General features: G+C 48.4%; 8 protein-coding genes across 8 annotated transcripts, besides 1 other annotated feature; 4 read left to right on the top strand and 4 right to left on the bottom strand.

Annotated features, from left to right (window-relative positions):
* Positions 1-122: 122 nt before the first annotated feature.
* NFIA_094660 (uncharacterized protein) lies at positions 123-1,406 on the bottom strand (the record flags this gene model as incomplete). Its single annotated transcript, XM_001261742.1, has 1 exon — positions 123-1,406. One exon carries the CDS (start codon positions 1,404-1,406, stop codon positions 123-125), a length of 1,284 nt encoding a protein of 427 aa, XP_001261743.1.
* Positions 1,407-2,222: 816 nt separating this feature from the next.
* Positions 2,223-4,093, top strand: NFIA_094650 (putative isoamyl alcohol oxidase; the record flags this gene model as incomplete). The annotated part of the gene is made up of 2 exons (XM_001261741.1): positions 2,223-2,704; positions 2,758-4,093. 2 exons carry the CDS (start codon positions 2,223-2,225, stop codon positions 4,091-4,093), a joined length of 1,818 nt encoding a protein of 605 aa, XP_001261742.1.
* Positions 4,094-4,295: 202 nt separating this feature from the next.
* NFIA_094640 (sugar porter family MFS transporter) lies at positions 4,296-5,873 on the bottom strand (the record flags this gene model as incomplete). The annotated part of the gene is made up of 1 exon (XM_001261740.1): positions 4,296-5,873. The coding sequence occupies one exon, from the start codon at positions 5,871-5,873 to the stop codon at positions 4,296-4,298; it is 1,578 nt and encodes a 525-aa protein (XP_001261741.1).
* A 1,554-nt stretch (positions 5,874-7,427) lies between these two features.
* Positions 7,428-8,652, bottom strand: NFIA_094630 (putative tartrate dehydrogenase; the record flags this gene model as incomplete). The annotated part of the gene is made up of 3 exons (XM_001261739.1): positions 7,428-7,778; positions 7,853-8,343; positions 8,394-8,652. 3 exons carry the CDS (start codon positions 8,650-8,652, stop codon positions 7,428-7,430), a joined length of 1,101 nt encoding a protein of 366 aa, XP_001261740.1.
* A 569-nt stretch (positions 8,653-9,221) lies between these two features.
* Positions 9,222-11,384, bottom strand: NFIA_094620 (CeGAL family transcription factor; the record flags this gene model as incomplete). The annotated part of the gene is made up of 1 exon (XM_001261738.1): positions 9,222-11,384. The coding sequence occupies one exon, from the start codon at positions 11,382-11,384 to the stop codon at positions 9,222-9,224; it is 2,163 nt and encodes a 720-aa protein (XP_001261739.1).
* A 704-nt stretch (positions 11,385-12,088) lies between these two features.
* Positions 12,089-12,664, top strand: NFIA_094610 (uncharacterized protein; the record flags this gene model as incomplete). Its single annotated transcript, XM_001261737.1, has 1 exon — positions 12,089-12,664. One exon carries the CDS (start codon positions 12,089-12,091, stop codon positions 12,662-12,664), a length of 576 nt encoding a protein of 191 aa, XP_001261738.1.
* Positions 12,665-13,308: 644 nt separating this feature from the next.
* Positions 13,309-13,333: a microsatellite.
* A 2,445-nt stretch (positions 13,334-15,778) lies between these two features.
* On the top strand, positions 15,779-18,454 carry NFIA_094600 (putative aminotransferase; the record flags this gene model as incomplete). Its single annotated transcript, XM_001261736.1, has 1 exon — positions 15,779-18,454. The coding sequence occupies one exon, from the start codon at positions 15,779-15,781 to the stop codon at positions 18,452-18,454; it is 2,676 nt and encodes an 891-aa protein (XP_001261737.1).
* Positions 18,455-24,330: 5,876 nt separating this feature from the next.
* On the top strand, positions 24,331-25,941 carry NFIA_094590 (putative C6 transcription factor; the record flags this gene model as incomplete). Its single annotated transcript, XM_001261735.1, is given in 4 exon segments — positions 24,331-24,437; positions 24,457-25,149; positions 25,198-25,557; positions 25,608-25,941. 4 exon segments carry the CDS (start codon positions 24,331-24,333, stop codon positions 25,939-25,941), a joined length of 1,494 nt encoding a protein of 497 aa, XP_001261736.1.
* Between the last annotated feature and the right edge of the window lie 445 nt (positions 25,942-26,386).

The raw sequence follows: 26,386 nt of genomic DNA, 5'->3' as shown, positions 1-26,386 counted from the left end.
ATCATGTACATTATAGCAGGCACATGCCTAGAGATGAACACATATACGATGAATTTGAGTATATGCAATTGACCATGAGTAATATTCACGCCTAGAACTTTGTGTTGTTCATTGAGCGAACCCTAGACACTGGACTTTCCTTCCGAGCTCCACTCAGAGACACCTGATGAAGGCAAATACGGCGGCGGCTGTTCGTCTGAACTGTAGACCACATATCTTCGAGAATGACTGGAGCCCTCATCTGCTGAGCCCCTAGGTAAACCATCCTTCTTTACCGTCATTCCAGCGTTCGAGAGTACCCCTACTTCCAGATCTGTAGCATCGAATTTGAACAACTTCCCTGCGCATTCGAACACCAGCGAGATCCTCAGCCGGTATGAACGACTCAGATTAAAAGTGTTAAAAGTGACATCAGTAGTAGGCAATGATATCTGGCCGAACCGCTCAGAAAGGTCCATCTGACCAGAAACAGCCATCCGCAACGATGTTTTTGAAAGTAGCATAGTCTCTTCATCCACCTCGCCCAACATAGATCCCATCAGCAACGGAGATGCACGAGCGGCCGTCCTGCCGATGAGTGTGATGGAGGCCGTTTGTAAGATAATCTCTGGGACTTGAGGGGCATTAGAGTTGTCTATTAATGGCTTGACACCCAGTAACAGTGGGATCGGCATGCCCCCAACAAGGTACAATGGATACCGGAACTCAACGCCAAAGGAAAAGTAAGGCAATTGTCCGGGAGAAAGCCACGCCTTGAATCTCTCCTGCACGCTCAGGGAGCGATCGGTATTTCCTGGCAACAATGATAGGCTGCGTACGGTGAATGTTCGGTCGATCTTCTGCTTCTTCTCTAGTTCGATAGCACGTGTGCGTGCTCGTGCCGCCATCGGAACGAATGGAAGATGCACCACCTTCTCAAATATCGGCGACTTTCTCTCGAACAGGCCCTTTGTGAGCTTGAAGATCTGAACTTTCAGCCGGTACTCGACGCTTGCGGATACCCTTCGCAATGAATTGTGGCACTCTGTATTGAATGATGGGGGTAGTGGTTGGTTCTCGTCGACACGGAATGACTCTGCCTCCGGCCAGGCATTTGGCGATTCCACATGAGGAGGGAAGTGGAACTCAAATGGCCATTCATAAGTTGTGGGCGGTATTTTGCATTCTTCTGCAGGAACGAGGATTCTCTCCCTTTTGAATAAGATGCACTTGCTCTGGTAGCTGCCTGTCGGTCCGGCCGGGCCCTTCACTTTCTGAATCTTGGCTTTCGAGCAACCCGAGAAGGTTAGTCTGACATCTTTGAACTGTTGGAAATCTCGAGGGCAGTCAAAAATTATTCGCCCCCTGATGATGTCGTTTTCCGCGTAATATTGGCGCGGGTCTTCGATGTAGATATTGAGAGACATTGCGCGTTGGCCGTGACAAAGGGTGATGAGACTCAATCTTGCCCTTAAAATGAAATACCTATGATAGAATTTATTTGTGGGGTTATGTTGTTCCATTTAAGAGAGATGCGCGTCAGTGAGCCCTCTGGTGAAGTATACATCTTGCGCAATCTTCCCAAAAAGGCAGAAATAGTACGAATACGGCGAGTGGAGACCGGTGGGCCCTTGACATCGTAACCTCACTGGCCTCGACCACGCTTTGCCCTAGAATTGGATACATGTTCCGGTAAATCTATTGCTTTAGAGGATTTGAGATACTGATTTCTTCGATCTTGTGGTGAATTTCATGTGTTTGGCCTGCATGGAGCCAGCCATCCCATCCTTACTTGCGTGTCTTTCTCTTTGGTGGATTATGACGCTGATTCTTCCAGTCTTTACCCGGTAAATGTCTCTACCAGGTCATTGGACAGTTTTCCTATGTATAACCATGAGGGTTACAATTAGTTGGTGATGCTGCTTCTGCCTGAAAGTACGAGTACGATCAAACCCCTAAAAATGGGAGATCTGCAAGAAGGAACCACGATCCTAAATCAAGAACCAATAGTAATTAGAGCCGTGTATAGATGCTCGTCATTCTCCGCAGCATTGGTCTGACAGTGATGATGACAATCAAGTTCGACAGAGGTTAAACGTATTCGTCTGGCAGATTACTTTATATCCGTCGATATCCTAACGGGGAATTTAGGGTACAAGTGCGGATATATAAACAACCACACTGTCGACATGGGATAGGAATCCTACCAGTACCCATCGTATCTTTTGCGTCCACATTACAAAATGATATTGTTCTCTTTCACTGCCTTTGTGTCCCTCCTGGCTTTTCCCAGTGCAGTGCACTCCGATTCACACTGCAAACTCTCTCCCCTTGACGCTGAATGGCCCTCTAACCAAGAATGGGCCGCGCTGAACGCATCAATCCAAGGGACCCTGATCAAGACGGCTCCGGTTGCGTCGTCCTGCTATCCCGGAAATCCCTTTGGCTCGACTGAAAGCTGCACAATCGTGAAGAAGTATTGGTCATATGCTGCATACCACTCCGCCTGGCCTGAGAGTGTTGATTACTCGATCTACACCAACAACTCCTGTGTGCCTCCTGGCGTTGCGGGATACACCGAGGGACGGGGCTGTAGCATTGGAGCTCTTCCACAGTATATTGTCAATGCCACGACCGAGGGGCAGGTAGCGAAGGCAATGCAGTGGGCGTCCAAAAGGAATATCCGTATCGTGGTGAAGGGAACAGGCCATGATCTCAGCGGACGGTATGCGATTGGCACACATTTGGCGCCCTATCAACTAATTTGAAGGCAATTAGATCTACCGGCGCATATTCGCTTTCGATCTGGACACACAACTTCAGGCACATCGTCCATCGACCTTCATGGCCTGTACCTGCCTCCAACCACACCGCGGACGTCGTGATCGTTGGGAGTGGCAACAACTGGGGATCTATATACACTGCCGGTCATGCTATCAACCGCACCGTTGTCGGCGGGCAAGACGCCACCGTAGGACCAGGCGGATTGATCCAGAACGGAGGCCACGGTCTGCTTTCTAGCCACCACGGTCTGGCCTCAGATCAGGTATACCAAGTTACAGTGATCACGACTGACGGCCGCCGGCTAGTGGCCAACCATGCCGAGAATGAAGATCTCTTCTGGGCTGTCCGAGGCGGTGGTGGAGGCCAGTTCGGAGTTGTCACCGAGTTCGTTCTCAAGACGTATCCTGTGCCTGCGAACGTTGTCACTGGCGGGCTCTCATTCTATCCCAATCGCAGTGTAAAGGCCAGTGAGCTCGCTTCATGGGATGCCTTGGCGGAAACTGCGCGCATGGTTCCTGATCTGATGGACTCGGGTATGACGGGAACTGTAACTGCGCTGACGAAGGAGGCCGCCATGAGGCTAACCGGCGTCAACGAGACGATCCCCGGAGTAGCGGTCAGCATCAACCTGATCGGATACAACATGACGACGAAGAAAATGAACTCTTCTATCCACCACCTCGCAGCGCGCATCAGGAGATACAGCAATTCAAGCGCCCTTACACTGACATATCAGCCACCCTCAGCTCAAAGCTATTGGGCCTTCGCGAACCCCGACCCCATGGCTAGCAGGGCCTCTGGGGCTAGTAGTTCCATGAGCAGCCGACTCCTAGGCCGTCGAGAGCTCACCGACCTACCCAAAGCTGACCTAATCACACATCTCCAACAAATCCTTACATCCCAAAACCCAGGAAAGGGGGGGATGCTCCTCCTCGGCCTGCAGGGCGGCCCTGGACCCGCCACCACATCACCAGAAATGCGGGGTAGCGTGCTGCCCGCCTGGCGCTCCGCATACGTCCACGCCATGGTCTACGGTGCGTCGATCAATGACACTGCGGATCCAGCTGAAGCGTTGGCCACGGCTGCAGAATGGTACGAGTCGACCATCGAACCGGTTTGGAGGCGCTGGGCCCCGGATACGGGGTCGTACATGAACGAGGGGAACGCTTTCAGTAGGACCTGGAAGAAGGACTTTTATGGCGAGAATTATGACCGGTTGCTTGCGATTAAGCGGAGGTATGATCCTGACGAGAGTCTGTTTGTCTGGAGTGGGGTTGGGAGTGACAGGTGGGAGTATGATTTGCGGAGTGGGCTGCTTTGTCGGAGGTAGCTGTTGTACAACTTGTATAAATAGTCCCAGAATGACACGCTTAGGAACATTCTATGAATTCTAGATACTAATTCCATCTCGCGACCAGGACAATGGGATGTCGGATCTACCGACACCAAGATGTCACAAACAAAAATGCAGATATATCAACATAATGCAGCGCGCGACTCATTCTACATACAGTTTTTATGGCAGGGCCTCACTAGACCTTCTCCGCCATCTCGACAGAGCACCCATCGCCCTTCTTGTTCATCTCCATCAGGTCTGCCTCGGTGACCTCACCCTGAGGCAGATGCTTCGCCATAGAAACAATTTCCCAGGGGGACGACGCATCCCTGAAAACATGGTTCAGCAACTCCAGGTTGCGGTTCATAGTCTCGGGGTAGAAGAAGTACACCAGCAAGGGGATGCACGCCGAGAGCACGGCATACATGACATAGTACTGGTACCCGATAGTATCCAGTGCGATGGGCGTGACCATCACGACGACAAAGTTCCACAGCCAGTGGTTCGCTGTCGAGATGGACGACATGGCCACGCGCAGTCGGACGGGGGCCACTTCTGTACAATAGAGGAAGTTACCGCCGAGGAAGCCGATCGGGTAGAAGAGATTGAAAAGGAAGATAAAGACGACGGAGGCGATGGACGCGCCCTTGTTATCTGTGCCGCGGCTGTTGGTGATTGCCAGAGCGATCATGCAAAAGGCCATGCCTGTGCCGCTGATCATGAAGACGACTCGACGGCCGAGGCGGTCGATGGTAAAGAAGGCGATGAAGCAGCAGAAGAATTTCCATGTTAGGGCGCAGGCGGCCAGGATCTTGGACAGGCTGGCGCTGAGGCCGAGGTTCTGCTCGAATATCGTCGAGGCGTAGACGGAGATCAGGTTACCACCGCACATCTGCTGGAAGAATTGCAGGATAATACAGAGACAGAAGCGGTAGAATAGTCGCTCCTGGTCATTCGGGTCGAACATCTCCATCAAAGAGCCTTTGGATTGCGCGGTCAACTCAAGGGATGATTCAATACCGGAAATTTCGGCCCGGATTGCCTCGTCGTTGACAGACAGTCCCTTTAGGGATGCCAGCGAGTGGGTTGCTTCCTCGGTGCGGTTGACCTGGACCAGCCATCGCGGTGATTCCGGGAGCAAAAAGACCGAAAGAAGGATGACAAGGGCAGGGAGCAGCGACAGGGCAAGCGGGACTCGCCATTGCGTCGTGCTCTCGGGGATACGACTCAGACCGAAATCGATCCAGTTGCACAGTGAGTAACCAAGACACATGAATATACCATCGATGATGACATGTTGTCCTCTGTTCTTTGCCGACGAACATTCCGACTGCCATACCGGTACAGCCACACTGTATTGGCCAACGCCCATGCCTAGTATAATACGGCCGATAACGAATTGCACCAATCCATAGGATGCCACCTGCAGGACCTCTCCAATGATGGCGAGGATAGAACCGAGGAATATGGTCTTCCGGCGACCCAGTCTGTCCGAGATCAGTGTGCAAGACAGAGCCCCGATGAGGGCTCCGATCTGGAACGAGGCAATGACAGCACCCTTGCTGGTGGAATTGTGTGCTTCGAGGGACCCGGTCGTGTTAATCGTGTCGATCTGAGGGAAGGTCTCGACCCAACTCTGGAGAGTCGCCAGGGGACCGACACCAGCTTGGTTGTATCCAAAGACAATGAAGGCAGGGGCACCTATCAGAGCCACCTGGGCCCAGTGCAGGGCTTTTCCAGAGAGCCCGAGGTATTTGGGGGATTCGGACGCCATAGTGAGATTGATGCAGCACAACTCTCTGCAGTCCGCTAGGAGACTGACTGGCCTTTATATCGACCTCTGTGGAGTCGAGACGAGACAGGATAAGAGTCACTTTCAGCAACAAATTCTGCTCCCCCGACCTTCCCCGTTCGCGGGGTCTCCAGGCACTGGCCCCGTACCTCTTGGGGAATCACTCCATCAAGAATTGTAATTTGTAACAGCATTGTGTGTTGAGGCGGATGAATCCAATCAAGGGCACGTTATAGGTCGGGCTTTTTCTTTCTCCACTGTCTCCCCACCGGCCGGCCATTCAACCCCCGGAAACTTCCCGAATTGTCAGTGATGCCGGGGCGCATTTCGGAGGGATTGACTGTGGTTGATCAGGCCAAGAACGCCATCGACCAAGCTTTTCTTTGCGTTTTTCTCGGCCGTCTTGGATAATCTTGATTGTGCGGCCGAAGTTGAACCCTTGCTTACCGGGAGTGAGTACCCCGAGATACCACGATTACAACTGATGTATGTAAAGTAGTAAGAACAATTTCATATTCCTAATGTGTGTTTACTCAGCATTAATTACAACTTCCATTAGTGATAACAATTGCATACAGGGCCTGACTTATTAGAATGTAACGGATACCAACCAAGCCAATCAGGATTATTGGTAATTGACGGCGCAAGTTCAAGGTAATTGTAACCACCATATCGGCATGACAATATAGTTGATTCTCGTCAAGTGCACAAGAGAGCACTTGATTAGGGTAGCCATTCTTCCCCTCCACCACCCAGCTGCTTCCACCCAAGGTCCCATACCGAACGGGTCCACACACCAGTGGGGATCTGTTTCAACGCACAGCTGTAGCATTGCAGCACCATTTGTAGGTGCAAGACACAGGTACCCCATAGTTGGCTCTATAAAGTACTCATAGGAGGCACCTGGAACTTGGCGAATGCCAATTCCTATCGCGGTGGGTAATTCAGTGCCAGCTGAGGATGTAGCAAGCTGTTGGCCATCTGCTGCAGTGCCAGAACCGCACACAGTGATGGTAAAATCCCGGGGATTGTTGACATTTCAGCAAGGTGCATTGGACTGCTCAGGTGTGCTATGTTTGGAATTAGTAGACCGTATGACTTTTATGCAAGTATCTCATGATAGGCCCAGAACTCCCTAGCCTGCCTTGTTCAAAGCTGGCCGCAGGTTCTGTCTACCGAGGGCAAACAAGAGCAGCCCTAATATATCAAAGAAACTCATCTTTGCTAGTCAGTCAATGTGCAAAATAAAGATGGTGCGTAGTAGTGATACAGATCAGACTCTAACTACTATATAGGTCGCGATACCGCGCCATTGAAGTAAGCTTTGGCATGCCATATGTTCATGCTGCCAATTTCCGAAAGCAGACAGTCCGGATGTAGTGGAAACTCCCGTAGTAAGGAACCTAGTTATACATATGTTATATGATTTTGCATAATTTTGAAGGATCTAAGTATAGCATAGCTTATGCTTTAGAATCATAACTCGCATCTCTGAAGTTGTTTTCGTCAGACCGGAATCTCAACATTATCTACAGCTTACTGTGCAGCGGCCAACTTCCGAATCTGCCCCACCACCGCCTCGGTGACCTCCCTTGTGGTGGCATTTCCTCCCAGATCGCGAGTGAGAATCCCCATCTCACACACATTTTCGACACAGACCAGAAGCTTCTTCGCCGCATCTTCCTCACCCAGCCAGGCCAGCATTTCTGCAGCTGTCCAAAACGTCGCAACCGGGTTCGCAATTCCCATACCCGTGATGTCAAATGCAGACCCGTGGATAGGCTCGAACATGCTGGGATTCTCCCGCGTGGGGTCCAGGTTCGAGGTGGGGGCAATCCCGATGGACCCGGCCAGCGCTGCAGCGAGGTCGGAGAGGATGTCTGCATGCTGTAGATATCCCACCGTTAGTATTTCCGCCGTCAAGGCAAGATAGCCGAATCGGATTCTGGTTGGCCACTTACAAGATTCGTCGCCACGATCGTGTCCAGCGTCTCGGGCTTGAGCACCATTCGCGTGGTCATCGCGTCCACCAGCATCTTGTCCACAGTAACATCGGGAAAGTCCCTGGCGACCTCCGCAGCCACCTCATCCCAGAGGACCATGCCATTGCGCTGCGCATTACTCTTCGTCACGACCGTCAGTAGCTTTCGAGGTCTCTTCTGCGCCGTCTCAAACGCAAAGCGCATGATTCTCTCCACGCCGTGCCGCGAGAAGATGGCCGTCTCGGTGGCTACTTCCCACGCCTTGCCTCGGTGCGAGCGTCCGCCTTGACCCGCGTACTCGCCCTCGCTGTTTTCGCGGATGATCACCCACTCCAGATCGCCGGTCTTGCACTTGCGGAGAGGCGACTCGGTGCCGCGGAAGATCTTGGTTGGTCGGACATTGGCGTATTGCTGTAGCGGCTGGCAGATCGCCAGGCGGAGACCCCAGAGTGAGATGTGGTCGGGGACATCTGTCATCGTCAGTAGATCGACTTTGGGGGGGTCATGATGATTGACTTACCAGGGGCACCGACAGCACCGAATATGATTGCGTCGTGCTTCTTCAGCTCTTCGAGACCGCCGTCGGGGATGTATTTGCCGGTCTTCTTGTAAGTCTCTGAGCTCCAGTTGTAGGTCGTAAAGTTAAGCTTGAAGGTGTTGAGGGCTTCGCTGAGGGCATTGAGAGCCATAATACCTGCCCCGATGACCTCGGGACCAATGCCGTCGGCGGGAATAGCAGCGATGTTGTAAGTCTTGTTAGGGAGAACAGAGGGAGACATTTTGACAGTGTCTACGGAGTATGCAGATCTCTGAATGGTATAACAGAACAAGTGAGGTTATCAGTGCGGGAGGGTTAATCCTTCTATTATATTCTCCTCAAATGTATTACTCCTCATCATCTCATCTTTGGGACTCCCCACTTTTGAAGGTGGTGATTGTGCCGGACATTGTCAGATCCGGAGAACAGAGGACGAGCGGGGTTGTTCTCCTCCGGTGTCAACGCATAGGACTAGGAAATGTCCGCCATTCCACTCTCCTTTGAGCATTCAATATGTCTACAATGAATCAACAGTTGCCGACCAGGTTGGCAATTGAGTGGAATATTAATTCAAAAATATTCCGTTAAATTTTTGTAAGAACTGAGGAATTGATTTGAAATCAATCATCGTGTTCCTTGACAAACTGTCCGCCTCGTTATTGTATGGGCCATACGCTAAAATCTACCACATTGTACAAGATCTTCAAAACACTCACATATTCTGTTGATACTAGGAACAACATTTTCAACCGAAGGATAATATTTCCTATATCTGTTGTCTGTGAATTCATATCATGGACAAACGGTAAATCATGAAAAGTTCTCGTGAATCATCCAAGGCCAGTCCGCGATACTCCATAGATTATTTATAGCACACGGGTCAGCAGTTGAAAAAGGAGCGAGATCAAGGCCAGCAGCGATCGCATAGGGGAACTGCGAGCCCATTGTGTCCCCGAATATCAAACCAGCTGAGCTATAGTCATTCATATTGTCAGTTTCTATGCCAATGGTGGACTGGCCATTATGCAGATCATAACTCGACGGATGATGGGGCTGATTTGACAAGGGCCGTTGCTCATGTGCTGGGGTAGAATGCCTGGACGTTATCTCGGTAATGTTTGAGGTACTCCTTCTCGACGTCCAGGGCGAAGATAGGGGATCTGCTCGCGACAGGCCCTCATCCAGATCCATTCTACCGTTGGGTTCTATGTCCATGTGACGCTCGCTTGAAGCTGACAATGTTGTCCGCTGTGTGCGTCTGGGAAAAGTCCTGGGTACCGGAGTCTGTTCCCTAGAATCAGAATCTAGGTTGATTCTCAAGGCCGACTCCATGCCTCTGATTGCTTCGATACAGGTCTCCGGCCAGCTACTCTTTCGCAGGGAGAGATTTTCCAATATCGAGATGCCCAGTTTAGCATACTTTAGGGCGCTTATACTGGAAAACTCGCCCTCCGACGCTGCGTACATCAAAATAAGACAGGCCATCCAGGTAGCCCAGGTAAACGATGGCCAAGTCAATGGCGCTTGGTGTTTGCCACTACCCGCGGCATCTTGGCTACTTTGACTACTATTATGAGCCAACAAGTACGTCCTCAAAGCTGAAATCAGGGAGCGTGATGACTCAATGCAAGTCTGTAGGGCTGGTTTGTATTCCGGTGAATGTCGTTCCGCGGCGAGTAATGGCCGATTCATTGATATGATGGACTCATGCCTGAGCACCACAAGCAGCAGCCGGTGGTAAGGTTGCGGCGACGTTTCATACTGGGACGAACATTCTAGCTGCTCTTCCATGGGATAAACATCGTCATAGACCTCGTTCCACCATTGCGCAAGTTCACCGTTGACATACGTGGCCGCGAGGGTGTTATCATGACTGTGCAGGATGGATTTGTTGCGGAGCTCCAGTATAAGACCCCTAAGTCTCGCAAACTTGGCGAGATGGGTAAGCAATCGCAAGTGGCTGTTAGAGCCCTTCGCCTGCAGCACCTTCCCTATTTCTCCGTGCCTTTCACTCTCTGGATAGCAGACATCGATGTCGTTATCCTGTATACTAGGCGGTGTTCCGAGAGCCTGGGACAGATATCTTTCTAGACAATAAATCGACCAGAAAAGACGACGGCGAATATCTGCATCCTCACGGCTGAAACACGAGAATCGTGCAGGACAGCGATGAAGACCTAGATGAAACGCAGTTCGACTGATCAATCCCCCGACCCTGGAAGCTGTATTGAGACGTAATACAGACGTCAGTACTAGCTGGACGCTGAATACTGCCTGCAACAACGGAAGCGTTGAGGGCTCCAGCAGCAAAGCATGGATGCTTTCCATCGCCTCTTGTACTGTTCGATACACCAGGACAGAAGGAATCGGGTCCGCTGTCATACCAGAGTTCTGCACCTGGCGGTTATCAATCACCGATATAGAAAGTATAGAGCGTAATATAGCTAGATTAACACGATCCAGCGACTCGATTCCTCTCTCACCGACCCTTTCCATGGCTTCCAGCACGGTCGGTGCATGCAGGAACGGGAAGATGGGATGCCAATACTCAAAGTAGCTCCGCGACCATCCCACGAGGCTCTCAAATGACACAGACTCAGGGGCTTGAAGAGATAATTCATGTTTCAAGCAGAGCTCATCCAGCCCGTGCGACTTGCCAGGACTTCTTTGTAACTGATCGTCTTCGCCAGGCACTAAGCTCTGGTTCCTGACTCGCGCTTCAAGTAAGACCGCTGACCGCTTGGCGAATGCGCTATAAACTGTGCGGATAAAATGAATACCGCTGGAACTTCCCAGAAAAGTTGCGGAATCATCCCGTCCTGTCTCTCTCATAATTCCAATCTCTCGAGGCGATGGCCGGTACGTGCTTGTCATTGAGTTCCCTTTGCGCCTTTTGGCTGGCCGGCCCTCATGCTGCCATTGCAAAACGTCGCACCCAGCCAGACCGGTCGCAGATGAAGACGGTGTGGCCATATTTATTCGTATTCATGATCATAGCCTGAAAGTTGTTTGCCAAATATTTGCGAAGACCCCAACGCACCACGAGTTTGTGGAGGTAGAGTGGGATGACTAATCCTACTATTTGCGGGGATGTCACGTGGTTCACCGGAGTTTTTCAAGTCCGCCAGCCAACTCTCGTGTGTTATTGTTGTATAACCGGATCTGTCGACAATCGAGTTGCCTTTATTCAGTTGCCAAATGCCTCCAGGTACGATCATCGTCGTGTTTTTTGCGTTGTTTCGTCAGTTGTGGGGATGTCCTTACAATGGCGGTATTCCGTTGTCTGGTTCTTCTGCAGCCATTACGATATCGACAAGACTCTGCTAATGATGAGAGATATACAGAGGCCGAGTCAGTCAGTCCAATTTCCTGCGAACTATGCAGACAAAGAAAATGCAAGGTGAGTCGAGTCGTGGTCCACTATCTTGACATGCAACTAACGTACCGCCAGTGCGACCGCAATATGTATGAATAACCGTTCATCCCCATGCTGTGGTAAACGCAACAGAAACTAAACGACTATTGTCAGTCCATTCTGCTCTCAGTGTTCAGCGGACCCATCAAAATGCAATTACCCAGAGAGTGGGAAGAGGTAGGTAATCTGCCGTCTGGCCCATAATACTGTTCCTGATGGCTTTTACAGGGGCCTACCATTAGGCTACATCAATCAACTAGAAATGCGACTTGCAGATACAGAGCTCGCTTTATATGAAGCGCTTGCAACTTTACGCACAATGAGCGCTTCATCACTCGTTCGAGCTTCACGGAAGGCAGACCTATCACGGAAACAGAAGGCTGCACGGATGGAAGAATGGGCACAACTTCCTTTGCGCGAGCCATCGGATTTGGAGCGCTGGTTGGACTCAAAGAGGGACAACTTCACCATAATGAACGACGTTGGTGATGCACGGCAAACAATGCCTCTTGATGCAATTCTGTCCTCAGATAGCGCAACACGGCGTCAGAATTCTCAGCCTTCCAATACGTCTGGAATGTTGATCGGAACGAATTCACCGGACGGAGCCCGATCGGGACAAGTGGTAACATTGTCGAGCACACCAAATAATCCTCAGATGAGTGTAGACCAGGCTACTTCGCCCTCAACTCCTGGTAGGAACCCCTGGCGCGAGACATCGAGACACGGTCTGCCAGAACAGATTCCGGGGTCTTCGGGTGAAGTGATGATGCTAGAGGATAACCGAATGGGCAAGGCAGGACAATTATCAAAATGGCACCCGGCCATATACTTCTAGCTCAAGGCAACTGGAGCTGGTTGACTGGCTCCTGAAATAGTTAACGTAATCCACGGTTGAGGGGCGAATACGGCTGAAATGCGAATTTTCGCCGCAACCACCAAAATATCTAACCATTTTCAACGCGCAATTTTCTGTACTTTTTTTCTATATAAAATGCCTCTATCTAAGGAAGCCTGTATGCAGTTGGTTATTACTGCATAGAAATAGCAAAAGTTAAGACGTTAAGTCAAAGCTAAAGGCTGCCCAGATATTTAGTGTCCCTAAATTACCCCTTTGCAAACAGCTTATCATGCTTATGTAGATTATCTTTTAATATAAATAGAGGAGTTCTGCTTTATTATATAGTCTTCCTAAAATCCAACTAACTAACTATAGTTAGATTACTTAACCTTTCTTTTAATGTGTAATACTACTTATAGCTATCTCCTATTTCAAATAGTTAAATACCATTAATTTCATAGATTACTTATAATAGCGACTAGATTATATACTCTTAATTAGAGTTGCATTTGGTCTGAGTTCAGGCGAGTTTAAAACTAGTTGGCACCAAACTGCTGCGATTTCAAGTTTGAATTTGGAAATCAGAACCAAACCGGATCTGTTCTGATTTAATTCAAGTTTAACCGCAAAAATCCACCACTAGGCCTAGATAGGCCTAGATAGGCCCCTACTAACTAACCATGGTTAGGTTTGAATGGTTTTGGGTAGGTACTTTCTTAGCTTCGATTAAAAGTATTATAACTAAGATACGTGTAGGGTTTAAGCTAATAAATATTTAATATATAGGTAATAACCTTACATAGAAGATAGTATTTGACACACCTGTAAAGGATCCAGTGATCCACAAGACAGGGTAGATTGTAGCGAGTAGGTCCCGCTGAATGCTCAAGCTGTTCAACAGAATCATATAGCCCTCATGAAGTCATATGTCAAGCTTGGTAGGATCTCAATACACATAACGACGCCCTAGGTACATTTGAACGAATACGGGTATCCATCTGATTCCCCCCTAACAGGCAAATTTAAAACCAAGTCATTCCAAAGAAAACGCAGTCAACTGAAGCATTACGGTAGATTTTGGAAAGCACAAATCCAATGGGCGCCGCCAGAATAACTATTTTTCGCGCACAAGGTGGTTATGAACGTTCAGAGTGTCGAAAAATCCTTTAATCTCAGAAATCTTCCCGTCATCACCAAAGTGTAGCAAATAGGCAAATTCATGAATAAAGGGTTCTCCTATGAAATGCTGATTAGCCATCAGAGATGCTATCCCGTCAATACAATAGCTTGCCTGTCTTAGTCGTCGCTGTGGTTTTACAATCTAGTGCAGCCCATGAATCGCTACCACCACCTATCACGCGAATGATTTCGGATGTCGACGGCTTATTAGGGTCCAAAAGGTTATGCCACGGACGGGCGACGTTTGATATGACAGCATTCAGGTCGGTGCTTTGGATAGCAAAGGGAAATCCCTGACCCACGATGTGGATCCTTGCGTGAGGAGACAGAAATCGTTCCAATCTCTCCGGTTCCTGTGAGAACGGGCTTTGGGCGATTCCCCCTTGGTAGATTGCATCAAAGATGGCTTTAATGTCGGTAGGAGATGGGGCCATTGCTGATGCTGGACGGTCGGGCAAGGAACTGACGGGCTTTCGCAAGACTTTGAACGATCAAGTCTTTGAACACTAGCTTCTGTCAACGGTTGGCGCTCATGAATATAACAAAGCGATATGGAAAAGGAAGTGGACAATATATGGTCGTTTCCTTCCTAATAATTACATCTGTGGGCTTGAGTTTCCGTGCGTACTGTCACGTCATCTTTGCTGCTACCTCACCTGATTCTGCGGCATTTGCGGCATTGAGAGCAAAGGATAATCAGTTGCCATGTTTGCTTTCTTGCGCTATGGACGGATACTCTGGACGTTCTGTCACTGGCTGTCCTGTCAACATGCATATGGTCTCTCCCACATCTGCAAACATCATCTTCATGCCGCAGGCGCGTAGGAAACAGGGGTCCAGGATGTAGTGTTCATTAAGAGTTACTCCCACAGTGATACTGACATCCATATAGCAGCCATAGTCTCTTCTGCCATTCACCTTAGTCTGCTTGGGTACCAGGTTCTAATATGCTTCCTCGGCTACCCTTCTTTCCCACTCATGATTGATATTCGAATTGCAAATTGCGTGCCTAGGTAGGGCCCATACTACAATGTTTTATGCTGAGCAGGCACAGGGTTGCAATTTCGTGCGTATATCCATATCCATTAATGGGAGAATATGCTGAAGTTTGCGTTACATTGCAGTGTGACACTTTCTACCCATGTCTGCTGAAGCTCCGACGATTCCAGCTGAATGTACTACAGAATAGAGGGGTTCCCTTTCTTCATGGACTCGGGTGTAGCGGCTATGGATCAAAAACAAAGCAGGTGGCAAATATACTAAAGATTAAATAGATTAAAAAAATTGTGTTTGAGGGCTGCAAGGACCCTGGAAGAACAAAAGCCATCAGAAACAGCCAGCCTCTCATGTTGTTGATACAGCGGCACAGTAAAAAGTCGAATCTGTGGTACTTACCTCCTTATACTGCTCCTGGGTTGAGTCCTGACATACCACTCGAAATTAGTCACAGACGCCACGTAAAGATATCACGCACAGTGATCACGCATTTCTGAGCTCCAGAGTATTGGATGGAATCATTTCCGGACTCATAGAAACCCTGATATCCCCCTATGCATGTTAGCTTACTATTGGTCGACATACCTATCACCTATGTATATGGGCTAGGGGTAAATACCTTGGGTTCAGAGTCTTGACGGACCACCTGTACCAGTAAACGGACTACCCTAGAAGCGGCGATTGTGCAATGTCTTCCTGCGATTCCGGTTACTGTACGGTGCATAAGATCATCCTATTGACGCCAACAAGCCTGCTTTAAGGCCGCAACTCTTCCTTGTGATCGCAGACTCTATTTCTTCCCCGAAGTCTGAATCCAGTTCTTAAGGCAAGCGCGGGGAAGGGTCCTACGGGTAAGACAGCACCCAGAAAGCTAACCTCTTGTACGGACCTTCAATACCTGAAAGAGATTCCAGCATTTGCCGTCTGTTTGTAGCTATGGCGGGAAACGACGATTCATCAAAGGGAGTATCCCGGCGGATCCTCCATTGGCGTTCAGGCTGCAAGAGCAGAGGCACTCCCAGTAGTATGTTTTCGGTGACCAACCATCAATCTCTGATCTCCCGAGTTCAAGATGCTGCATCAGTCCTCCGCACTATCATTCGCACTACGAAACAGTCCTCATCGCCAGCCAACTTCATAATGCAGTACATTCTGCAACCGACTTCCAGGAATGATTTCTTTGTCCTATGCTACGCATTCCCCGCGCTGTCGCGTACTCCCAGAATTCTTGACACTGCGCCAACTCTCCGGTCAGATATGAGCGATTGGAACTACAAGGGCGCCCAGGTTGAGTCCGGGAGCAAGAACGTTTTGAACATTGCAAGTAGCAGTCAACTTGGCTTTGTGGAATTGGAATTTAAGACCGGGAACTTGCTCGAGTACGCCATCCGGAATCTACCATTTACGGGTAACAGCTGCGGCTGCAATGCAAAACTGGAAGAAACGGTGAAAAACGAGCTGAAAAGCTTCATGGGCTTCGACGGGTGTGTCCTTACTGCAATCGGTTACCAGTTTAACTTGGTTGCCTTCGCAGCGATGGCGATGGCTGCCTCAAACTGTGAGGAAACAGTGTTTCTGATGGACACCGGTTGCCACAACAGCATGTATATCGGAGCATTCATTGCCTTGGGGAAAACAAAAGGCAAGGTTGTTCGGTGGCAGCACAACGATGCGGTGGATTTAGAAAAAAAGCTTCAGCACATCTACGGTAACTACGACTCCACAGTGTCAACAGGAAGAAAGAACGTATGGGTCACCATTCTAGGGTTCTATAGTATGCTTGCAGCTGTACCATGTCTTGATGAGATCATAACATTGAAACGCAAGTACGGTTTCAATCTGTACGTTGATGAAGCAGTATCTTTCCTTGGTCTCGGACGGACTGGTCGCGGCATCGTGGAGTTCTTTCGTGATAGGGGCTCGTCAGATCTTGGCATGGATGACATCGATATGATGGGCTGCACATTTTCGAAGAGCTTGTCATCCATGGGTGGATTTGTTCTCTGCCGAGCTCCTCTAACATCACATCTAGACGCCAGTAACTTGGCCATACGAGCATCAGGTGGTGGCTGTGTCGCCACTGTTTCATTAATTCGAACCCTCCAAATCCTGAAGAAGCCGGCTCTCATTAAGCAGCGCCTAGCCCAGTTGCGTCAGGTCTCTTCATATCTCATTGATGGCCTTGAAGCAAGAGGTTACCAAATCGCAGCAATGAGAGGCTCGAGCACGATTGCTCTTTTCTTGGACAATGTGTATAGGATGCTTGAATTTTTGAAGCATGCTAGAACCATTGGAATCATCTGCACTGGAGCCGCCTTTCCTGCTGCGCCTCGTGGACGTCCGCTTATACGTCTCCTTCTGACAGGGTTACACACGCCTGCAGATATCGATGAAATACTGGATAAAATTGACCAGGTCGCGAAATCTATTGGTGTGAGGACATCGAAGAGGCCAATTTCTCAATCTGGCAAGACAGCTCCAGACACGAACGCGTCAGATTCTGCAATCTCACCCAGCGAACATTTTAGCTCTACCGAGTCTTCTGACGATGTCGACGCCTCAATTCTTGCAGTGTGCCCAGAGCCTATATGCTCCTTAAATTCCAAATCTGCTACCATCCGTGCGAGCGGAGCGTCAGCTCTGTCCAAGTTCGGCCTAGGTGCCCAGGGGGCCCGCTGGACATGGGGCACATTCTCCGCTCATCTATCACTTGAAAGACTACTGCGGACAATTCTTGTCCCAGTGATGTCTTTGTATTTGCCCAGAAACATGACTTTGGATTCCATGGAGACGATGCTGTTTCCCGACCCCTACACTGGTATCCTCTCCATCATCTCGCAAAACATGGAAAGTTTGACAAGGCGACGAAAGAAGAAGGGAGAGAAAGTTTTGATGCTGCTTCCTGATACCTCAGGAGCTGACGTTAGGGACGGAGTTGCAGCAGCGCGGCCAGACGAGAGTGTGAAAGTGCGGTGGTATACCTGCCGCCCTGATGAGCATGGATGGGGAAAAAGCCTTCAATCAATCCTGCAACAAGAATACGAGGTGTCCAGCAGGAAAGTGCACTTGACACTATACATCGATTTGAAGCTTCTTGTGGACCAAAGGAGGAGTAGAATTAGTGAGAATGGAAGCCTTGGCTGTTTGATTGCTTCGGAACTCAGCGAAACATTGAAAGCGCTTGGACAGTTTTGGCCACCACTGAGAGAAACGACTCCACTACTTTCCGTCACTTTCATACTGAACGACCCCTACATGTTTTCCTCCGGTCTGTCATCTACCCATGCCCTCATATCTACGCTTGCATCTTCCAGCCTCGGCGTCTTCTCTTCTGCTACAAAGCCATCTTCAACCTCCCGCTTTCTCCTCTTCGGCTCATTCGACTCACTGCCATATGCGAGTGGCCTACAAGGGGCTTTTTGTATAGGATCTCAGCATCTCGTCCAGAAACTCCTATTTATGAGCCAAGGAGTGATGTATACAGCCATGATGTTGCCACTTAATGCGGCAATGGTGGAAGAGAGCATCAAGGCGATCATTTCCGAGCCGAGTAGTGATAGCGACCCGGTACTGTCTACAGCAGATGCAAAGATGGAGATAGCCCTCTGTTAGCGAAGACGTCGCCTTGGAGGACGGGCCTAGCAACGCTAAGGAAAAGGAGGTCTTAGAGTGGCTCACTACACAGATCTGTTGCCTCGCAGCTGTCAAAGAGACAGGGTCGTTTCGTCCACCTTCTCATAATGGTACGTCTAGGAGCATTCTGGACTCGTTCAGTGTACTGTTTGACGCAGTTAGGGGTAGCGCGGACTGAGGGGGAATTGTGGCACCAGTGACTGGCTCATATTGTTAGCTCAATTCAGCGTACCTGTCGAGACGACGGTCAGACTTTCATTAGTAAAACCTTCTACATGCTTAGAGTTTATTGCTATAGGGCAAGGCTCCTGCTCCTTCAGCTTGGGTTGCCAGTTGAAGCTCTTCCAGCCCATCTGCTCTGAGCAGATGCTGCTCACCCATCTAAGGAGGGGAATCCCTCAGCCAGAGATAGTGAAATCTCTACCGCTGTTGGCCAGATGAGCTCGATGCTTGGCTGGACATGAAAGTTTCCATGAAGTAATGCCTTTAATGGTTTCTGTCTGGTGGACGTGCCTCGTATAATCGATGGTCCAGACCCGATCAAACGCGACCCTGCCCGAACGAGCTCGCCGCTGCTGTCTAGTATACCTGAAGGAAAAGCAAAAAATGCTAAAATAGGAACGCCTCGACCTGCAAGAGACTTCACTGGACAAGTCCCAGATGCCGAGGAACTTTACAACCCCATTATCTTATGGGAACTGAGGGTTAGAGCCTGCCAAAACATATTCGACTGACATTTACGTCAATGAAGCGACTAAAAGTGGTAGGTTTGATTATAAACAAAGGCAAAATTCAGCTCTTGAACTTAGGGTGCATAGTGCAGAACAGGTGCCGTGGAATGTATAATTCAACACCGCACGTGTTCTTTGTTCGGTCCGTTCAACCTGGGCCAGTGACCTCCTTCTCCACGATGTTGCATTTTATTGCTGGTTCGTCAGGGCATCAGAAGTTTCAAGAAAATGATCCATTGAACTAGCGACTTACATGACTCAGAGGAGCAGGCGTCCCGTCATCTTTCCTAGCAAATTTCCAGCAGAATTGAACGGCGTGTGTGGAGTAGGAGCAAGTGCTCGCAGGCAATCTACAAGTTGAAACCCCTCACTAGTATTATAACTTGTAGGCATCTAATTCCACAGGTCAATATAGCAATGAGCAGTATAAATGGTCTTGTTATTCATGCCGATATGCAAGGTCAAAACTTCAGGATGTGAGTGTTCAACTGCCTTTTACCTAGAAAGCGAACAAGGAATAAGCATCCATCTGATGGAATAGAAGGTAAATATTGTTCGCATAGAAGACTGAAGGGGGAAATAACTTCTGAACAGCTTCTAATCCGGCTTGTGGATGTAGTAAACAGATTGAGATTCAGGATATGAACTTGCAAGCTTAGGCTGCTACCCATCCTCCGAAGGAAACAAACGCATCCAATTATGCCAATAATACCATTGCGGGGTGGCGGGTATGAGTATTCTTTGATTTTGCGCTGTGTTTGAATCATCCTCCCCTGTTTTACTCTTTGGGTTAATGACAGCCTGCACACACACTTAAACTCTGGAACAATGGCAGTCACGGAATTACCAGGCTCAGTTAGCCTAGGACCTCTAGCTGATGGTGTCTCGTCACTTTCTGGAATGTACATCCGGCAGAGAACCGGACAATGGCACAGCTGAAACAACAATTAATAGCTGCAATTTCTGACTCCTCAGCTAAAAGGACGATGCATGCCATAGGCGGACAGCAACCTACATTGGCACACCAGGTTCCTAGGCTACATAGTAAGTAATAAGCTAGGGCTCTTCCCCTCCCACCTCCCTAAATTACAGTGCGAGGCGTTCAATCAGAGAAACTTGGGCTCAAACCCTGCACACCCTCGCATGAAATCTACGTTGCTTCCCGGCTCCAATTGACTCACAACTGGCAAAAGACAGGGTTGATGCATCTACCTTTGTAATGATGCGTCAAAACTGGACTCATTCAGCAGTATGCTCAACGGAGTAAGTAGTAGAGTAGCCTAACAGGGGGGATCGTGGCACCAGTAATAGCACATTGTTAGACTTAAAGTCAGACTGCCGCACAGATCCTTTGCCGAACCGATATCGTATACGGCCGCCCACGCAGTCCTTTCGGACCCGGAGGCATCTGCTTGAGACTGGAAGTAAGTTGTGGTATAATACAGTCGGCTTGCGGATCAGCGTGTGGACCCCGTCGAGATCCATTCTCCTTGATAACTATCGAATCGTCTTCCCCATCCATTGAAGTATAAGCGAGTGCTCGCATTTACAGTATTAGTACTAGTGCGTGGGTTAATGATAGAAGTAATTGTATGTTTATTAAGCTGCTAGTGTAAGTATTGATCTTTGCTAGAATATCAGAGGGAAAGGAGTTGGATAGATTGTTTCTTGCACTCGTCTTTCTGGTTATAATATTCCAAGATCAATGTACGAAACTGTCCACGTATTTATAACTGAACTTCCAGCTTGTCTACAGTGCATTCACTGACTACCATGTTGTAGAATCTAACTTTGAAGGTAATGACAAATACTCTACACACTCTACACGTCAGTTGAATGAGAAAAATCAGGTCAGTGATCGGGGCGGAGGGTTCATGCAATTGCATCATATCGAAATTGTGACCATAGTACATCTCTGCGCATGGGGCTTGATGTCTTCTGCATGTATAAAATTTACTGGCATGATAGTTTGCAGGGCAGTTAAGTTTAATTATCTTATGATGAGATCATTGTCAAGACAGGATTCTAGTAGTCAATGTGTCATATATATCGCTTATGTGCAGAGCAGAGCGACCATAGTTACATCTGCTCCAGTGAGAAGCTCATCATCGGCTGCATGCGTCAGTAGCTGCCAGTTTAGGTGTGACAGAGATGCAGCGCACTATTTTAGAAGGCTATCTGTATTGACATACCCGCAATGTTACGGATCATGGCAAGATGAGGAGCCGCGAGGTAGAAGCGATAGGACGATGGTATACTTCTTCACATCATGGCACGCTATCCTTCTCCTCCCCATGCTTGAAATTGTCGATAGGATACCACCAAAATCATCATATTGCTTGGCCGTCACACTCAAGTCTGGTGCTATTAAATGACGCCTAAGCTGTGGTGATATACTGCTGTATATGGCCAACTAGTGCCCTGACTTTACCCTTGAGATATTATTAAAAGTAGTTAAGCCTCTGCATTCGCATGACAAGATAGGGAAAACCTAGTACATGATTATTTCAAGGACAAAAACCTACCCCAAGGCTTCGAAAATCCAGACTTCAGCTTGACATCTAGCTCACCCGACAATACACCTAGCTGAAATGAGAAGTAATGTTATAATCCTCCATAACTTCTGTGTTCTGAGCCTAGTTCTTCCGGCACTATTCACAGTATATCAGCGACTGTAGACATCTCATGGAGTGAGACACTTACGTAACCCCAGCATCCTGGGCAGTCAGCAGTGCAGTCAAGTAGTGGACAACAGTCAAGTCCAATCGACGGGTTGCAGCGCAGTCCAGGTCTATCCTGACAGCTAATTACAGGTGAATCCTCATAGTTGGAATCCCATGGTCCATCAAAGTGCCTAGCACCCAGAGCTAAAGCTGTGAATAGGAGGATGGCAATGAGCTTCATCATAGGGTAGTTAACTAATATGAGAAGTAGTTTTGAGAGGTAGTTTATTGCTGTTATTCGCCAGGGATGAGTTATGACTAGGATTATTAAGATTTTTAGTTGAGGAATGACACCTTCTTTATATGTTTTTAATCCATTATAGTCACCTATGTCATAGGTAGGTCGCGCCTGTAATGCTCATTATCTATGTGCACCTATGATTCATTACCTCATGTCATGGTCCTAGACATGCCGTGATGCCAGTATATAACATCACCTTATACCATGGTGTTGCCCATTGGATGCAATGCTCAAATGCTCAATGACAATAACATAATGTTACTCCCCAAAGGTGTTCTCACCCCAGTAAGCTACATGATGTGTGGCTTGCCTATTGACACATTCTAGCAACAGGGTCATGATGTACACACATCGACAGTGAGCCCATCTGTATGCATGACTACTTTGTGGGCTCCTACTTTGACTGGCCATAGTAGCTCAGCGAGTCAGCGTTACATCTGGCAGCCATCTGCGGGAAGTCTATTTCTCTATTTCAGAAACATAGAATCTTCTGTCCCTTTTGATGCTGAACAAGATGTATTTAGCCCGCCCTAGGAGCAGTGGGGCTGAGATAAAACCACCGCATTCAGCAATTTTCCACTTTCAACCAGCGTAGCAACTCTCATAACGGAAACATCATTCTAAAGCCTGTTAGGGAATCTAGAACATCTGCTTCACCTGGTTACCGCAACAATAAGCAAAATGAGGTCAAATATGTCATCACTCTCCGTCTGTTACCGGCTGCTCCAACAGATTAGAATCGAACTATATCTAGAGTATTGTTTTAACACTTAGCCTTACTGCATTTTAGTATATTAATATAATTCTCATCTACCATGTTGCGATCATGAACGGCAGGAGAATGGTAGGAAAGGACTACATAAGGAAAAAGTAAACTCGTTTTACCAATTGGCAGATAGTTCTTGGTTAGTTCTTCGCGTTCAATAACAGCTTTTGCTTGAGTATATGTTTTATACTAGTCACTCAACTTGTCACTGTCAGTTACCTTTTTACGACCGACTATGTGTACCCAATCAGGACTAGCTTACTCTGTCCGCCTGTTAGTCTTCCTTTGATTGGGACACCAGTTCAAGGTATTTTGAGTCCTTGAGACATAGCATTGCATCACAGTAGCTGGTCTCAGGTCAATCACTAGTCAGTCAGTTGTGTGGGCTACGGCTCTCGCTGTTAGCGTGAGCCATAGATCCATCATTGTGGGATAATAGTATACAGGAGCAGGTATAAACGAGCCTAGCAGTAGATGGCTCGGTGGACTGGCCAAAGTGCTGGAAGACGAAAGGGTCCTACCAGCTCATTGGTTGATCTGCTAGGCAATCCTGATTACTACGCTAATATACACAAGCTATAAAGGCTGAAACGCGTATACTAGGTTAAATTAGTTAGGAGACAGTGCTTAGGTACTAATATTAGACACCTATACCCTATATGTTAGCAGGACCCAGGCACACAGGCCTAGATCTAGAGGATACTCAGAATCCTAGGGCCTAGGCAAGCTATAAATTTCCTTTTTTATTTCTATACTATCCACTGTCTTATAATCAACACTAGTAGGGAATCATGTCCTTTTATCTATAGGCTAAGATTATGTTTAGTAGCTTAATAAGTCAATATATACTTGATAGCCAGATTAATGAATAATGAGCCTATATCTATATCTCATTAACGCGCTCGCCGTGCTGTAGTGGACGTTGGACCATTGGATATACTAGATAAAGTTGCCCTATTAATAGCTATCTATTCAACTAGTAGATAGTCTAATTAATGACAGTCACACTGGTGGTTGAAAAACTTCAAATATAGGATGATTTGCGGTGAAAATTCGCACTTCAGCCATATTCACCGCTCGGCCGTGGATTAGTTACTACTCGAATGGGATTAGTCATGATCTTTTTTGCATGTCAATCTGCACGCTAACTAATAGGATCTTGACCTCTTACGTTAAAGGCCAAGTCGCCGATGCGGCTGCCGAAATAAGGGCCGTGCGGGGTCAACCTGTAAATCATAATCATGGCCCCTTTTTGACAAGAGAGGTACTAGGGGAAGTATTGAGGCACTGGGCCAGTATCTAGGTGCTTTCGCTCTCGCACTAAGCTTCTGCTCCCATGCGGAGTTCCACTCTAGCCGATGCTAAGCCGATGGCCGTCGGACCATACTCACCAAATGCCTGTGCGCTCTGCCGCAGTCAGAAGAGAAGATGCGATAAGACGCTACCGTCCTGCAGTCGATGCATCAAGTCTGATCTCTCCCCATCTTCCCTTTGCCTTTCTGTTACTAACACCGGGAAAGATCAAAGCTATCATGCGACTATGCGTGGAATGCGACACAGACCGAGGACTTTCCCCGAGTGTCGCTGTCTGATTTCCTCCTCTTCCATGTGCCGGTCACTCAGGATCACCTGTGGCTCCCCGGCAGCTTTCAGGCCTTACAACCCCATTGGGCCAATATCAGTTCCCGGCGCGTAGATATTGACAACTACTTTGTCGGTCTGGTCATGGCAACGCTGACGGAGCAATGTGTATCCGTGGAGAGAATGCTCGAGGAATACTTTTGCAATATCCATCCCTGGTTCTCTGTGATCATAGAGCCAGGTTTTCGAAAACGGCTGTCTAACCTGCATTGCGAGCCTTGTGCAGAGACAGCAATGCTCCTATTAGCTGTATCCCTGGTTGCCGGCTCACATGATCAATCTAGCAACGATTCTCGCCGGACGAGGATCTACCAGATTGGCAAATATCTCTTCTCCTTTCTACAGCTCCAACGGGAACCTTCATTGGAGATGGTGCAGAGTGGGTTGTTGCTGGTATTGTACGAGCTGAGAGCTTCCCGGCTCAACGAGGCCTCTGTGAGCGTTGGGAATTGCGCGAGGCTGGGATACACTCTCCGCTTGAATATTGACCATATCCAACAGGAGGAAAATTTGCCTTGGATCGAATTCGAGGAACGAAGAAGAGTATGGTGCGGGCTATATATGTTAGACCGGTAGGCCACCTATTCTCTACTCCGTGACGGCCACTTAAGATGCGACAGGATCATTTACCAAGTAGCCACCGAGTTTCGGGCGCCCCACGCAGTAGAAGAGCCTGATGCCAGTTATCGGCTACCGATAGACGACATCTTCTGTTATAAACCGAAAACACCCGTCCCAGGCAATTCCTATCCGTCTTTATCGACGCCGCTTGAGGTTCCCTTGTGTTATTTTGCCCGTGAGATCCAGGTATCCCGCATCCTTGGACAAGTTCAGATGCTTAGACGGTTAAGTGACGCCGATTGGTCTTATGAACAATTTGCAGTTCTCGACCGCAAACTGATGCAATTCATGGAGATCCTATTTGAGCAAACGCCCGGAAGTTGGGCTGTTCTATGTGGGGCAAATGCGATTTGCTTAGCGTTCGTGCTCTGGTATGCTTCGAGGTTGTCTGGTCACTGAAAAATACTAGGTCTGCAATAAGTCTTCACCAAGACCGTCTATTACGGGCAGCTCGTGGCGCAATCTCTCCCACTGATCTGGACACCTCATTCCTTGCGATCAGGGCGTATATTAAGATGGTCGGAGATATCTGCTCCAAATTCGACGCCCTTGAGCCTAGTAGGAAGATACCCTGCGTACCCCTACCAGCTGTGATGTGCACGGGAGAAGCTATCCTCGCGGTTAGATATCTCAAACAGTCATATGGGCTAGCGTTTCAGTTCGATGAAGAGCCTTTCCAACACATCCTTACCTACGCTACAAGAACATGGAATCTTGCTGGTATGTCTGATCTCCTCTGCTAAAGAAGTATCCGAAGGACGGCTGATCCTTGAGCCTGAAGACGAGTATCTCCGACGGACAGCAGACGTGAATCGGTTTCAATAATTCCTTCAGATATATTGCTGTGTAATAAAATGTTTCTCGGAAAGGATATCCGCTTGCCAAATAAGGTAGGGGGGGATCCGTACTAATCAACCCTCCAACCCAACCTACCTGCGGAGCTGTCTCCCTCCGGGGTCAGTTATTTGCGCTACTAGATTCAACCACCTACTAGCCTACGGCATTACTAAGTCCAGAGGGCTGAACATAGTAGGGGCTACGGACCCTTAGAATGATCTTTGCTCTGTGTACCTCTCATAGTATCCTTGGTTTCCCTTAAGCTTAACAGACACGACGATGTACCTGAGGAAAGTGTATAGTTGAAAAGGCGCGCACACAGAGAAGCTCACTGAAAAACAGCGGCGAGCA

The sequence above is a fragment of the Aspergillus fischeri genome, genomic scaffold (genome assembly GCF_000149645.3).
Source record: "Aspergillus fischeri NRRL 181 1099437636262 genomic scaffold, whole genome shotgun sequence".
NCBI classification, from domain to species: domain Eukaryota; kingdom Fungi; phylum Ascomycota; class Eurotiomycetes; order Eurotiales; family Aspergillaceae; genus Aspergillus; species Aspergillus fischeri.
This window is presented reverse-complemented; position numbering and strand designations above follow the sequence as displayed.